This window comes from Colossoma macropomum, unplaced genomic scaffold (assembly GCF_904425465.1).
Source record: "Colossoma macropomum unplaced genomic scaffold, Colossoma_macropomum, whole genome shotgun sequence".
Lineage (NCBI taxonomy): Eukaryota > Metazoa > Chordata > Actinopteri > Characiformes > Serrasalmidae > Colossoma > Colossoma macropomum.
Genome location: NW_023494798.1, coordinates 19,003,556 through 19,018,793, shown reverse-complemented (window position 1 = coordinate 19,018,793; position 15,238 = coordinate 19,003,556). Strand labels below are relative to the sequence as shown.

Here is a 15,238-nt window from a genome sequence, read left to right as displayed (position 1 = left end):
CTTGACAGAAAATTATTGTTAATAATTCAGTAATAATAATTCAGTAATAATTTAATAACATTACATTACATTTATGGCATTTGGCACTTTTATCAACCACAACTTACAGTTTAATTATGTCACACAGAAGTTTCTTCAAAGCAAGAATGTATTTGAGTTCTGCAGTTTGACTTATGTCTTGTGCTCTGATAGCTCCTCCTGTCTACAGCCTATGGAGCATCTGCTTGGCTGTCTGTGTGATGTTCATGACTGTGTTATCCTCACTGCCCAGCAGCAGAACAGTGCATTCACCCATGCAACCCAGCCAGAGAGGAAGGAAAGGATATGCTCAGTGTATTTTGTGAGTTAGCCATCTCAGAGATATCTCCAGATGAAGGACACAAGTGGTGTGGACCCGCTGTTAACTTATGCACGTGATTGAATGTGACAGATGAGAATTTACTCAGAGGGTTTGCTGTTCATCACTCTGTTTTTCTGTACTGAATGTGTGTATTGCACTGGCATATTTTGACTCCCTCGTGTGAGTTTGTTCGTGTGTTTTTCCCAAAGTCATCCCATTCTCCTGCAGAGGACAGTGTGATTATTTTTCACCGCGTGTTGGAGATTATTCCTTTATCATGCAGCGGGTTGATGTGAGGGAGGGGGGACAAGAGTGAAATAGCTTGCATAAGAAAAAGAGAGAGGATTCAGATTTGCGTCAGTGACTGGCACTTCATCAGATAGCCTCGGGAGGTAGGGCCACAGATAAATCACACCACATTATGAAAAATGTGCTCGCTATCACTGCAAGGGATTCCCAATAAAGCAGCCCTGTCCTGTCCCTGTGCTGCCTTTGTCTGGGCCAGGCACTGCAGTCCGGCAGCATTCAGATGCACAGCAATGTCTGCGTCCCCTCTAAGGTTGAGCAATATATTGTTTTATTAATCGTTATTGAATTGGCCTTTGCAGTAGTGATATCGCCAAGGCTAGAAATATGTAAATAAACTCTCAAACAGTGTTGAATTTTTTTGTTGTGGTGCTGTGATTGTCGTGACCATCCTAAGTGTTTTGATAAATTAAGATATTCATTCATCTAACAAAAGTAGCATTGTTGTCAGAACAAAACCTTGTGTCTCCAACAAGGTAACTGTTCAGAAAATAAAAAAGAAATTAATGTAAGAAGATTTTATTCATTATTGGTCCAACAGGCATTTTCCAAACTGGGATTACTCTACTTGTGCACCTTACACTTGAGCAACATGTTTTGCAAATAAAGAAAAACTTTTGATATTTCAGTTTTAAAATATTTAGGTTTGTGGTCTATTTGGCCCTTTCTTTTGGTGTGCAAGTCAGTTGGTTACTTTTTCCAATTATGTAAAAATAATAATAATAATAAAGTAAATTTAACTATGTCACAGTATTGGTTCAGCAATATGGTTTTAATATACACTAGCATCCAAAAGTTTCAAATCACTGTTCAAAAGTTTGGAATCAATGATTTCAACAATAGAAACCCAGTTTGGTTGGAGAAAAATGTACAAAATGATCCTAGTATGATAGTTCTGTGCACAGGTTAGTTATCCTACATTAGTAGGATGGTAGGACGCTCTTAATAAAATGAGGATGATGCCTAGAATGATGAACAGAGCCACAAAAGATTTTAAAAGGACTGAAACTGTATAACATCAAGAAAGTTCTAATAAAATTAATATCCAGAACCCACCATATTCCAGTGGAGATCAAATTTTAAGACAGGTAACTTGACTTAAAAAATGAATAATGATAATTATAGTATATTATTTATCTTTATTTACCTTAACTTCCTTTTTAGAGAATTCTTGAAATATTGGCTAAAACATCTAAAATAGCATTTGGTGAATAGACTGTAATATTTACATCCACAATGTCAAAGATGTTATTGTAAATAAAATATGAAAAAGTGTGAATATGGCAAGTGATTATACTTTTTAAAGGTGGTATTGTAGAGGTGGGCAGTATGATAATATTTTATTGTATCATGAGAAATTACGTATCGTGGATATTGTGAGTTGCAGTGGGGTGCTGGAGCCTATCCCAGCTGTCAGTGGGCGGAAGGCAGGATACACCCTGGACAGGTCGCCAGTCCATCGCAGGGCAGATAAGCCCAGAAGGATAAGCGGTTTAGATGATGGATGGATGGATGGATGGATATTGTACTTATAGTACTTCGAGAACACTGGTACAACATCCTGTTTCAATACAGCAAGGATGTAAGCAGTCCTGTGTAATTGGATTTAGTGCAGCACAGTATGTGAAATGTTGAATATATTCATCATAATCATTGTATTTATAGTTTTTTATAGTATTTTTAAATGTGGCACTGCTGGTGCATTCTGTCTGTTCCAACTTATCAAACCTCAAAAAATAGATACTGTATATGTATCGTGCATCATGAAATTGTATTTTTGTCCTATCACTCACCGCTAGCATATTGGAAGGTATATTTGTAAACACAAAATGCTGCAGAACAATTGCTACATAGTATATTGTCCATATTGTGCAGCTCTAGTCCAGTTCCGGCTGGAATCTTACTGATTCACACTCAGTGGCTCAGCAAAAAAACTTCTCCAGTGCATGATAAACTGTGACAGTGTTCTAAAAGTTGCTCATTGTCAATGACTGATGATGTGGTCCAGGCACATCATGACCTGTATGTCAGTAAAAATGTCAGACAATGTTTTAAATTAATAAATTAATGTATCTGGTTTATCTTTGTTTATTTTGACCTCTTTAAACTGATTGGGATCTCGGCTCTGGCGCCAGGAACATTCCCAAGTCTCTCTGTGAGAAGTTGTTAATAGGAATGCAAATATTTGGGAATGCCAGAATGGAGCAAGGTTACCACTATTTTTAGTGAGACACAGTGACCTCTTGATGATGTATCAATCAGGCTGTCCGGTCTAAGCGCTGCTAGATATGTGTGTTTTACTTTCATGGGTCAAATTCTTGCACCTCTTTGAAGAATGGAAATGACCTAGAGAATATGCTCAGTAAATGCCATCATTCAAACCTTCAAGTGCTTGAAATATTTGTATATTTGTCTCCTTAAGAAAGTACATTCTTGGTTTAGTATTCATGATAAAGTTATTTGTACCTTTCACAGAGAAGGAATGTTCAGGGAGAAGGTATTTCAGACTGGGGAAACAAAAGCGACTCAAGTATTTGGAACCAGTAATCTAGGAATTCATCTTCGATTAGAAAATGCATGAGTCAGTTCATCTACGCTGACTGTGAGCCAGGGGGTGACTAGTGCTTAAACATCAGGTTATTAAGGACTTTTATTATTAAAAACCTGCTTTTTTGAACATGTTCCTTATATATGAAATGTAAGTGATGACTGCATTAATCACATTATTAAATACGAAGAGTAGATTAAAAGGCAGAAATAGCTGCTTTGTGCCACAGCATTAAAAAGTTAAGAGCTCTGAGTGATGAACCTGCTTCTCTCTCTGTCTCACGTGCAGGTGAATGTGACTACAGACCTGGAAGGCAGTGACATGTTGGCCGAGAAGGCAGACCGGAGGGAGTTTATCGACCTGCTGACCAAGATGCTGACCATCGACGCAGATAAGAGGATCACGCCCATCGAGACGCTCAACCATCCCTTTGTTACCATGGCCCACCTGCTGGACTTTCCCCACAGCTCACAGTGAGTCTAAGACTAGAGCTGCTAACGGCCTGTTACACATAGTCATAGAATGTTATTAGAATGTTAGGAATAGCATAGAAGAAACAAGATGAGTTTTTGTTAACCAATAAGGTGTCATTTACAAGGAATATGTCTTGACAGTTACTCATACTGGCACAAACGCACAATCTAAACATAAAATGAAAACAATTAAAAGGCAAAATGGTGAAGTCATGAAGATTTAGAGTGTCTTAAAAGAAACAATATGTACAGATTGAGCAGTATTTACTAAGTACTGAGAACAATGCTGTGAATGTGGTGTACAGGCAGGCCTGGGTGATAAAACAATAATGATAATTACTGAAATAGGTTTGAGCCAATTGACGATAGTACAGTGAATCGTCGATAGATTCTTTCTATCACAGTTGCCAATCAAGTTTAACGCTTATTTATACTGATACACTTTTTTATTTATTTGTTTATGTATTTTTTTAATTTATTTTTATCACATTCGGGCTTGTTAAACAGATGACGTGCTGTAGCCTCCCACGCACTGAATGCATTCCTTACGAAACGTAGACGAGGGTTTAAACGATTTAGACACTGTCGTTACAGTTCATAAAAATAAAAAATACTGCATCTATTATTGTTATTTATAACATAATAATAATAATAATAATAGGCTACAATAACAGTAAAAGGAAGCTACAATAACAGTACTCAATAGACTAACCTCATGCTAAGCTATAGCTGTTCTAATTTTTTTTTAACAAGAAGCAGTTTATAGACTTGCGATTTGTTAAACCTATAGCTAAAACTACCAAACTATATTAGGAACTACCAAACAATAGCTAATAAAAAGTTAGCTAACCGGTTTCTGAGCGGAAACTCAGTCATGCTTATTTTCTCTGGTTTAGGCAGGATTCTGCTGTGCTGTTACCACATAACAAGTTTTGTTTTGTTTTGGGTTTTTTTGGAAAGTGCCTCTCCTCATCACTCAGCACAATGCCAGCCAACATGGGCCAAGTATTAGCTGATTTAACAGAATCACCTCCTCCTCTGTCTGTGTTGAGCTGTCTAATGACATTGTGGAGGTTTGAAAAGATGAGGTGGCGCTTCTGTTTCAGAGGAAGCACATGCTAGCCTTCACACTCGCAGAAAGCGAATTGGTCACAACAAAACTGGGTAAAATCCACAAAAAAGAAATCATGGAGAGCCAAAAAGTCTGTGAGTGTAAGGAAGACGTCTCACACCAAGAGGAAATGGTGTTAGTTTTCTCAAATCAGATGTAACCAACAACCAGCTTTCGGAACAAATAACAAGATTTTAGTTTTCTTCTTGCATTGGAAAATATGTATAATGTTTCTTAACAATTGTCAATATTAAATGATGTGGAAAAGTAGGTAGGCCTATGTACAGGTTTATTAGAACACTAACGCAGTCCTCCCTTTTACAGCGTTAAATCCTGCTTCCAGAACATGGAGATTTGTAAGCGCCGGGTGAACATGTACGACACAGTCAACCAGAGCAAAACTCCGTTCATCACACACGTGGCCCCCAGCACTTCCACCAACCTCACCATGACATTCAACAACCAACTGAACACTGTGCACAGCCAGGTCAGTGTCTACACTCACACACACGCTCATACTTTCATACACTCACATCCTTTTGTGTTCCCCTTCGGTCTTGTAGCGCACATTATTGGATCACATGCATTGACTCATTTGCAGTGGAGCAATGCAGAGTAATCAGTATTGAACTGAGGACTGACAATGATCACGTTACTTGCCAAGTCCTCCTGTGCCAGCATCTGAGCTCCACAGCATCATGCAGGGCTGTTGTGTGCGTGTCCAGTCCTGCGGCCCTCTGTCACAATGTGCTGATTAAATACATGACAGCGTATACTTTCTGCTTGGTTTGCGTTTTTTCAGCTCTATGGCTTTGTGGATTACGTAGCCTGTTTTTTTTCTCCTCCTCGTTTCCTTCCCTGCCAGTCTCGAGTGCTTCATCAGGGTGTTTCCTTAAACTGCTGACTTAAGAGCAGCACACAGTCGCATAACATCTGCTTTTTACATTCTTAGATCCTTCTAAATGATGCCAGCACCGTGTCTCTTTCTCTGTCTCTCTATCTCAATCTGTTTCTCTCTCACTCTCTCTCACTTTCCCTCTGTCCTTCTCTTTTTCCCTCTGTCTTTCTCTGTCACTCTTTCTCCCTCTCACTCTTTTCTCTTTGCAAGTCGTTTTCTTTTTTCTATTTTTCTTTCTGTTTCCCTATCATTCACGCTCTATATTGTTTTTCTTGCTCTCTCTCTTGCTCTTCCCCCTGTGTTTGTGTCTCTCTGTGTCTCTCTCACTCTCTGTTGCCATTTCTTGCTCTCCTGCTCTCTGTCTGTTACTGTCTCTTCTTTCTCTCTCTCTTAGTCTCTCTATCTCTCTTTCTTGCTTTCTGTCCCTGTCTCTCTCTCTCTTTCTTTCTTGCTCTCTCTTTCTCTCTCACTCTTTGTTTCTCTTTCTCTCTCCTCCCTCCTAACTCTCTGTTACTGTCTCTCTTTCTCTCATGCTTTCTCTCTCTATTACTACTTTTTTCTCTCTCTCTCTTTATCTTTCTTGCTCTCTCTCCCTGTCTCTCGCTCTCTGTCTTTTTTCTCTCTTTCTCTCTGTCTCTGTTTCTGTCTCATCTCTCTCTCTCTCTCTCTCTCTCTCTGTCTCTATTTATCCATTCTCTATGTTTTCTCTTTTACTCTCTCTCTCTCTCTCTCTCTCTCTCATTCTCTTTGGTACTGTCGCTATCTCTGTCTGTCGCTGTCTCTGTCTCTGTTTCTGTCTTGTCTCTCTCTCTCTCTCTCTCTCTCATTCTCTTTGGTACTGTCGCTATCTCTGTCTGTCGCTGTCTCTGTCTCTGTTTCTGTCTCGTCTCTCTCTCTCTCTCTCTCTCTCTCATTCTCTTTGGTACTGTCGCTATCTCTGTCTGTCGCTGTCTCTGTCTCTCTCTCTCTCTCTCTCTGTTTGTCTCCCTCTCTCTCTCCATTCTGTAAATAGCACCTTTATGGTTCTAATCAATAGCGCTCTGTTACAGTGCTCAGTTTCTCTCATAAGCATGCCATAAAACAGTTGCTGTGTTGGGTTGTTGACTCAGTACAGTAAATGTACCTGTTGGAGGTCTTATGCTGCATGTGCGTGTGATTGCGAGCAGGCCCGGGCCTTGTTTCATGTTGTATTAGCGGGCTGCAGACTGAAGTGTTTATTTTGTTTGATGAATGCCACAGTGGCGTATTGATTAACTCTCTCCCCTGGTGCTCGTCGGCCGCACTAAACAGAGAAAATGAAAAATGAAAAGTGCCGCTCAGAATTTTTCCCCATGCAGGCTCTAATGAAAAGCCTGTAATTACTAGCAGTAGCATGAAATGAAACAGTATTGCCTCAGTAGCAGATGAAAGTAAATAAGGCTATTCTCCATTAAAATGCTTGGGTTCGGAGCAGGAAATGTTTATCAAGGACGTTTAGATTGTCCCTTGTTTCATATTGGCTGGTTTCCTTCTTTGTGCTACATGTGAATTCACAGCAGTATTCAAAACGTCTGTGTACCCACCATTCCTCCTGAAATGATGGGTATTATTGGGGGGTTTGTCCCCTCTTTACTGTAAGAACAGCATTTACTGTTTTGGCAAGGCTTTACACTAGATGTTGCAACATTGCTGTGAAGATTTGATGCATTTAGGCACAAGAGCATTAGTGAGATTAGATACTGATGTTGGATGATTAGTTTTGGATCACACGCTCCTCTAAGTCATTTCACAACTATTGGATATTGCTTGATATCTACAGAGAGCTCCACCGCTCCACTACCCAATGGTGGGAGGCTGTATACTCCTCTAGCTGACGCTTGGCATTGGACATGGTGATCTTTGGCTTGTGTGCTTGCTCCAGAGTATTCTATTCTATTGACATTTCTTTTCTATGGAGATTAAACAAGCTGCGCATGTGCAGTTGAACGCCTGTGCATGGGGTGTACCTTAAACTAGCTGCATTCACCAGTTAGAAGGGGTATCTGGATACTTCTGGACAGATAGGGCCAGGAGTGCATAAAACCTGCAGTGCATACTAAAATTTAGTGAGTGCAACTAGCTTTAGTCTCTGGTGGATTCACTTGTCGTATAAATGACATTAGCTGCAAACTGGTTAATTTGAATTGCAGAGGCCATTTCAACCAGCTGTAGACAGAAAAAAAACAAAAACAAAGAGAAAGAAGAAATTCTCTTCTTCTATTCTGTAGAACAGCTGTAAGTCTCAGCGCTAAAAGACAAGCATCTCTCGTCCTAAAAACATGTCTTGATTTCAAAGATCATGAGGAATTATTTTTTTGTATTTTTTTTATTACAACATAGACATAGCCAACAAAATGCATATTTTCATACATATAGATTTACAAATACATATGTATTTCCTATAATCACTCCCACCAATGATTGTACTCACCCACTCACTAAAAAAAACAGCAGTGTTATTGAGGAAACATAACTGGTTGGTGGCAAAAGGGAGAAATATACATGGGTGTTTTGGTTTATATTCCAAAAGTGCACTAAACATTTTGGCCATTTTCACGCAGATGGTAAATACACTTTGCGTATTTCTTTTCTTTCAAGAAGAGCTAATGCTCATCCCAAAGTGAGATGCATATTCATGAAGGAGAGCTAAAACCTGCAGCTCAGAGGCAACCTCGTGTGCACGTGCAAAAAGCCTCCTGCGCACATGTTGATAAATCAGCCGGGAGGGCTTTTGCACGCATTAGCGCCACCGCAAACATTTAATAAATCTGGCCCATAGTGTATCTTGCCAGTCGCTGTGGAATGACCTGTAATGTCAGCTTGCGCTTTTTTTCTTAATGATTGCAGCCTCTGAATCTACTTTGTTTATTTCAGGGAGTGCATATTTCTGCATCTGGCGTTCTCTTTTTTATGTCACTGTGTTCAGCCTTCGAGTCCAGCTAAGGAGAAACACGCTCAGTGTAACAGCCTCAATGATGACAATAACAAAGTAATAGGTGAATGGCTTTTTAACCGGGCAGCAGTCAGATGGAATAAAGCGCTCTGGAGGAGGTTGAAGAGCAGGCTGAGGCTTTTGAATAGTTTGGTGTCCTCTCTCGCCACATAGACATGTGTGGGGGGATATTTAATCAGGCCGCAGCGCGGAGAGAAATTATTATCTGCTGCTAATGAGACTGAGCAAATTCAATGAGCTGGAGTAGCACAGCACAGAAGTAAACTGTAACATGAGAGCATTGATTGACGCGCTCTTTCTCTGCTCTTTGGCTGCGGTCAATAAGCCATTTCATACAACATGCAGATGCCCTTTCGCTGCCTGTGCACTTCAGCAGCAACAATAAAAATAGTATCAATGTTGGCTTATAACTGGTTATTAGATTGCATTAGTTTTGCTTGGTAAAAATGCTGCCAGAATATTTCAGCTTTTTCAGTTTATTTAGTTCAGTTTAATGTCATTAAGTTCAGTTTAAGCAAGGAGTAGCAGCATGAATATTTTAACAGCTTAAAAAAAAACTGAAAGATTAAATGTAAATGTTTTTTTTTCTCAGTACATTTTTAAGATCACTATCAGAGGATCAAATAGTAAAATCAGCATATTTAATTCCTTTGATCTTAGCTCTTAGTAAGATGGCACAACGAGTTTATTTTTTCAATGTCAGTGAGTGTCATAAAAATTGCATTGCTAATGTATCAACACTATTCTTGTCAGAATAATTAAAGTGAAAGACAGCAGTTGTGTTGATATTATTCATATGCAACCGCTTGACACATATGAACTAAGTAAATTTAAGCCACTATTTTGCAGTACATGAGCTAAAAGCATCTTACTGGATGTGACCCACTGATGACGATGTGAAAACATTATAATCAATGTGTTGTTATCATTTATGATTTTTTAGTTTTTTTCCACCTCCTTTATTGTGGCTCCACCCCATCCCCCTCCCACACCCACTCCTCATGCTTTTGTTTGTTTGTCTTTGTTTGTTTGTTCGTTTTTTGACTCCATCGGTTCCTTTAGGCCACCAACCTGGCTCCCTCCTCCACCAGTGCCACCCTTTCCCTTGCCAATCCCGATGTCTCCATACTAAACTACCAATCTGCACTCTACCAGCCCTCTGCAGCCCCTATGGCTGCCGTGGCCCCCAGGACCATGCCCCTGCAGCCCGGCGGACCCCAGCTCTGCGCCACCCGCCCTGACCCCTTCCAGCAGGCCCTCATCGTTTGCCCACCTGCCTTCCAAGGTGAGACTGACAGTCCTGCAATTGGAAAAACAGATCTTCTTTGATACATACGAATTTGATCTGATCTTAATCTTGTTTCAGGTCTACACTGAATGAGGATGCTCTGCCTCAATAGTAATAGTAATACAATACAGAAATTTCGGTTTAATTTCTACTTTTTTACTTAATGTTGTTTTGCTATACATTCAATTTGGATGAAATAATTATTTGTATGTAATGCATGTGTATTTGTATGTATATAATGTGTATATATAAATATATATATTTAATATTGTCTCCTCAGGGCTGCAGGCGTCCCCTTCCAAACACAGTGGCTACTCTGTGCGGATGGAGAATGCTGTTCCCATAGTGACACAGGCCCCCGGTGCACAGCCCCTGCAGATCCAGCCCGGCCTTCTCACACAGGTACAAACACTGGCTCCATTGCCATGGCAATAAAGAACACATTTTCCAAACTAATTATACCCCTCGGACTCTCCCCAAATTCACAATTACAGCCAAATTTGGCTCCGGCAAAGAGCAATTAGCATGACCTACTTTGTTTTAATGATACAAGTATAATTCACCGTCCTCTGACAAAGTGTCTCTCATTCTGCTCATATATTACCGCAATATGGTATGCATGTCTCAAGAGCTGCTGCTCTTAGCTCGCTTCACTGTGCTGGGCTTTTGCTCTTGCCGGCGACTGCCTTCCCTGTGTGTTTCCTCCCCTGGAGTGAAAGGCAGTCACGGTCTGATGAGCATGATGGAGGCTGGCTCTCAGAGAGATGTATGGATGCTGAGGGGCTTTTCACCCTCAGGGGCCATAAGGCAGGACCTGCACCGGACTGATGATGTTTGTTTTGAACTTTCTAGACTGGATGATGGAGTTTAAGACTTTCTAGACAATTTCAAATAGCCCTTCAGTGCTTGCATTATTGAATGGAGAGCGTTTGTCTTACGAAGTGGGTGTACTCACTTCTTTCTTGACAGACACAAGTTTCAAAGTGCTCGTTTCAAAGTGCGTTTTTTCTTGTTTGTATGTACCAAAAGCAGTCATAATTCTTTTTTTTTTGTATTACCGTTATTTTGCTCTGTCCTTTATTTATTCTTATCCTTTTCATTGAATGTGTCTTTGGTTGTGACATCGCAACCTTGATGAATTTAAAGCATGCTGATTTTGCAGTATCACTTCCCTACCTGGACTGTATAGACCTGTGGGTGAACGTTTTGAAACAGTGTTCGCATGGTACATTAAACTCTTTTTTTATAATAAGGGGCCTTTAAAACTTGATATATACCCCCTTTAGGGTAAAGGAATGACATCCTAATGAACCTGATTTTTTATAAAAGAAAAGCTGCTATGTGTGCTTTTGCCTGAGTCCTCATCTCTCTGGGTGTGAGTGGAGAGGCAGAGGGTGGTTCCAGAAGGCCCCAGTCTGCCTAGGCCTTTATCTGGATCAGGAATGCAGAAAATGCGGGAACAATTGGGGAGGGAGCACTAGCGCATTCAGAGCCTCTGGGGGTGACAAAGGGCTTTCATCCAGCGAGGGAGCCAGGGTGGCGGCATCAGGGGGCCGGACAGAAGATGGTTCTGCTTGGAAAAGAGCCCTTATCTGGGTTACCGTCCCAGGGCACACAGGATGATTACACAACTCAGGCCAGAACAAGAGACAGGAGTGACTCAAAGTGGCAGGAATGTAGGCAAAGAGCTACAGGGACATACTGTATTGAAATATTTGTGTCAGTGTGGTTCTAAAGGAAAGCATCCACTATGTAATGAGCATAAAGCCTTAAAAAAAGGGAGTTGACTGTGCACCTATATAGGTCAACAGAGCTTTGAGCTTTTTACATCAGCCAAAACAATACGAAGTGCTGACTTGTGGTGTTCTAGGAAAACAGCAGCTGACCAACTGAGGACAGACCTGTTCCAGGTTTTTATGTAGTTTTTTTTGTTTTTCAGCTTGCACGATCATGTTCTGTCTATGCTTATTGCTATTGTAGCACTGTCTTAGTATTGTTTAGGGATAAATTGCAGCCTGGGATTGTTAAACTCCTCTAATCACGATATTTGTTTCAGACAAAACAGTTTTGATTATCAGCAACAACAAACAAAGATGAAGGTGACTGTAAATATGCAGGCAATTAGGACTTCCAGCAAGGCCTTAAGAAATATTCCAGTAACAGAAGCCATATACCACAGAAGACAGGATAGTGCTTTGCACTCATAGCCAAACATAACTGAGCGGTTCTCTTTTCCTAAGGCCCCTGTTTGGTCTGTCTCTGAGCTTGAACATAATAGCCCCCTGGCGTTTGTGGTTAGGCCCCCTTTGTGTGAGCCAAGTGCTGCAGCCCATACTGATGGCACCGTAAAATAGATGTGCAAATGGTATTAAAGGAACAATTCATTAGTTGTACATTAAACTGCTAATCAATAGAGCTGCATTAAACCATTAGGGCTGCAGACACTCCTCTGCTAGCTACGTCTCTGGGCAAATTACGCCTGGCACTCCCTACACTCCATGCCAGCCATACAAAGCAGCTCCTCACAAAGCTGCTGAACGGGGGCCCCTGAATTTAATTAAATCCTGAGCTGATTTGGAAAATGTCTAACACATCAGCACACTGCCTGGAAGATGCTACATATCTTTATTAAGGCAGCATCTTATCTTTTTTAGAGACGCGAGTCAAGGCCATGCTAGTTTTTTTTTTTTTTTTTTTGAGGTTTATTATGAACCTCTAAGATGTCAGTGCCAAGAAAAAGGGGGAAAAAACTGAAGTTAAAATGAGAGTGACAAAAGCTTTTTGTTATTCCACAGTGGCTTTTTGTCCCCTGAAAGCTGTGTTTTCTTTGCTTATACAAAGTTGTTCCATTTTTGTCTGCGCAATCTTCTTTCTGAGCGATGCACAAATCAGTTTTGCGGCGAGTGGCAATATATAAATGAGGCGTGCTTGTCTGATTTACACTGTGTATTATTTATGAACATAGTGTTGAACATAATGTCATAATGATTTAGTGAGAAAAGCATGTTTCTGGTGCTACTCACTGAAAGTAATGTGTCCAAAGAGGCGGTTTGACCTGTTTGGTCGCTCTTTGGCATAATCTGGCACACTTGCCAGCGGTCACAGCTGCAAATAGCTTCATCCTTTTCTCCTTTTTCTAAATCTGCGGGTGTGCTAACTGGCCTGTTTAGCTGGAGAGTGTGTCTATGTCGTGTTCTAGGGGGTGGTCCTTCTTAGGTTTTTTAGTAAAGGCAACAGTTATATATAGAACTATGCCAACTCAAACAACTATTTGAGTGTTTAAAGGGCCCATGTCACAGTAAAGCAATCTTCCTTCACTGTTTTGAGATGAGAGTTTGACATAGGCACAACAACATAAACAGCCTGTTTAATTCAAGGAGATACAGAGAGTTTGGAAAGTGGTCAAATAAAAAGAATTATGGCTGGTACATAAAACCACAGAATGGTTTTAAGTGAGTAAATGACAACAAAAGAAAATGTAGTCACAGTTATTTGCATGGTTTAATGGCTCTGCTGTAAATGAATCTATTGTATATGGGTCTATAAAGAATCTTTTGCTGCAACCTAACTTGAAACACATGGGGATAGATAAAAAATGTGGACAGTCTGGGGGTCCCGAGGTCCAGTTTGAAAACCACTGCTATATAGAACCCTGACTGCCAAAAGGGATACCGTTCGACCAATGAAAGTAACACCCCCTCCTCTCTCACTCTCTCTTGCAGCAGGCCTGGCCCTCTGGTACCCAACAGATCCTGCTGCCTCCTGCATGGCAGCAGCTCACACACACCTCCGTACAGCACGCCGCTGTCATCCCAGAGTCCATGAGCAGTTCTCAGCCTCTTACCAACTGGAGGTAAAACCTGCTCTGTCTACTCACTGTTGGACAATAACACACTGCCTCATATTCTAGTGACCTACTATAACATTCACCATTCAAATACTTGAAGTGAAATGTGTACCTTTGTCATATTTCGACGGCAGTGTAGACAGTTTAGCTATAGATAAAGTACATATAGATAAATTGTTGTAAGAAATTTATTTCATTATGCCACACATTTTAATTCAATCAAGTACAGTAGAGTCAGCATATACATACTTCATTACTGCAGCCTATAATATATTTTGCAATTAATGTTGACATATTTTTAGGTTGTGAGCCAAACAACCCACTTGGTTCTTTTTTCTTTTTTTTTTACACACTTCTGAACACATATTTTGCGAAGAGCATTTTGAAGGGGAAGCTGATGCTCATCTGCACCTTTAAAGCCTGACTTTTAAATGGCCCATAACATGTAAAACTAAATATTCCTTACATTGTTGAGATAAAGAGATTAATGTTGTATGTAAACACTGGTGAAGTTTCAAACCATACATTACACTCCCCAGTCCACACAGCCCATAAATGGAAACTAGGCTACAGAAACAGGCAATTTTGAATTGTTTCTGTGAAACAAATTTGTTGTAAACACCAAAATATTTATATAAATCCACCTGTTCAGCCTACAGCTGTTAAGCCCTCAACACATTCACATTACAGTTATGAAGATTACTTTATTCCAGACTTCATTTTGAATGAAACATAATACACGGCTGCCAATTAGAACAGAGGTCATTTACACAGATCAGTCTAAAAGGCTCACCAACAAAGACAGCCTGTTTAATTCTAAGGGGTGAAGAAAGGTTGGAAAATGTTCAAGTAAAATGAATTATGTTTTTTTTTTTTTTTTGAATTATGCTGTTTTTGGTATATAAAGGTGTAGGATATGTGCTCTTTAAAACTCAGAGGGTAAATGTTACATTGCATAGTTATATGATTCTGATGAACTAGAAAATTAAATAAGCCAGGATGTTATATACTCAACTGAACCTACCAACTTAGTTTCCTTTTGCATTATGTATCCAAAAGGAAGTACAGTTTTATTTTAAATCTGGTCTGGTCGTCACAAGCACATCATATTGCATTCAGTACTCATAGAGTATTCATGTAGAATTTTGTATTAGGATTTGTTCAAGTTCCTGAGTGGTTCCCAGGGCAGGGTAGGTCACCGAGTGAACTAGAAGGGGAAGGTTTAAAGCTTGCTGATGTTGCTGCGTGGGCAGCAGTGCCCTGTGTTGGCCCATGCTTCGGCTGCCATGAGTTTGCTGATGTGTGGAGAACAGGAGCTCTAAGCCTTCAGCCCAGCCCTCAGGGCTCCATTGTCCTCAGCAGCCCGGCTGCAGAAGTGTCGCACTTCCACTGCAGAGTCAGACATCTCTCCACTGAGAGCTATCTCTCTGCTGTCATTCTGCTCTCTCTGCTGCAG

General features: G+C 40.4%; 1 protein-coding gene across 1 annotated transcript in view; it reads left to right on the top strand.

Moving 5' to 3' along the window:
* hipk2 (homeodomain interacting protein kinase 2) overlaps positions 1 to 15,238 on the top strand; it is a 126,128-nt gene that overhangs the window by 100,850 nt on the left and 10,040 nt on the right. The window contains exons 7-11 of the mRNA XM_036585251.1: positions 3,483 to 3,667; positions 5,103 to 5,265; positions 9,710 to 9,932; positions 10,216 to 10,337; positions 13,658 to 13,788. Of these exons, the coding sequence (XP_036441144.1) occupies positions 3,483 to 3,667; positions 5,103 to 5,265; positions 9,710 to 9,932; positions 10,216 to 10,337; positions 13,658 to 13,788 (824 nt within the window). The remainder of the gene's footprint in view (positions 1 to 3,482; positions 3,668 to 5,102; positions 5,266 to 9,709; positions 9,933 to 10,215; positions 10,338 to 13,657; positions 13,789 to 15,238) is intronic.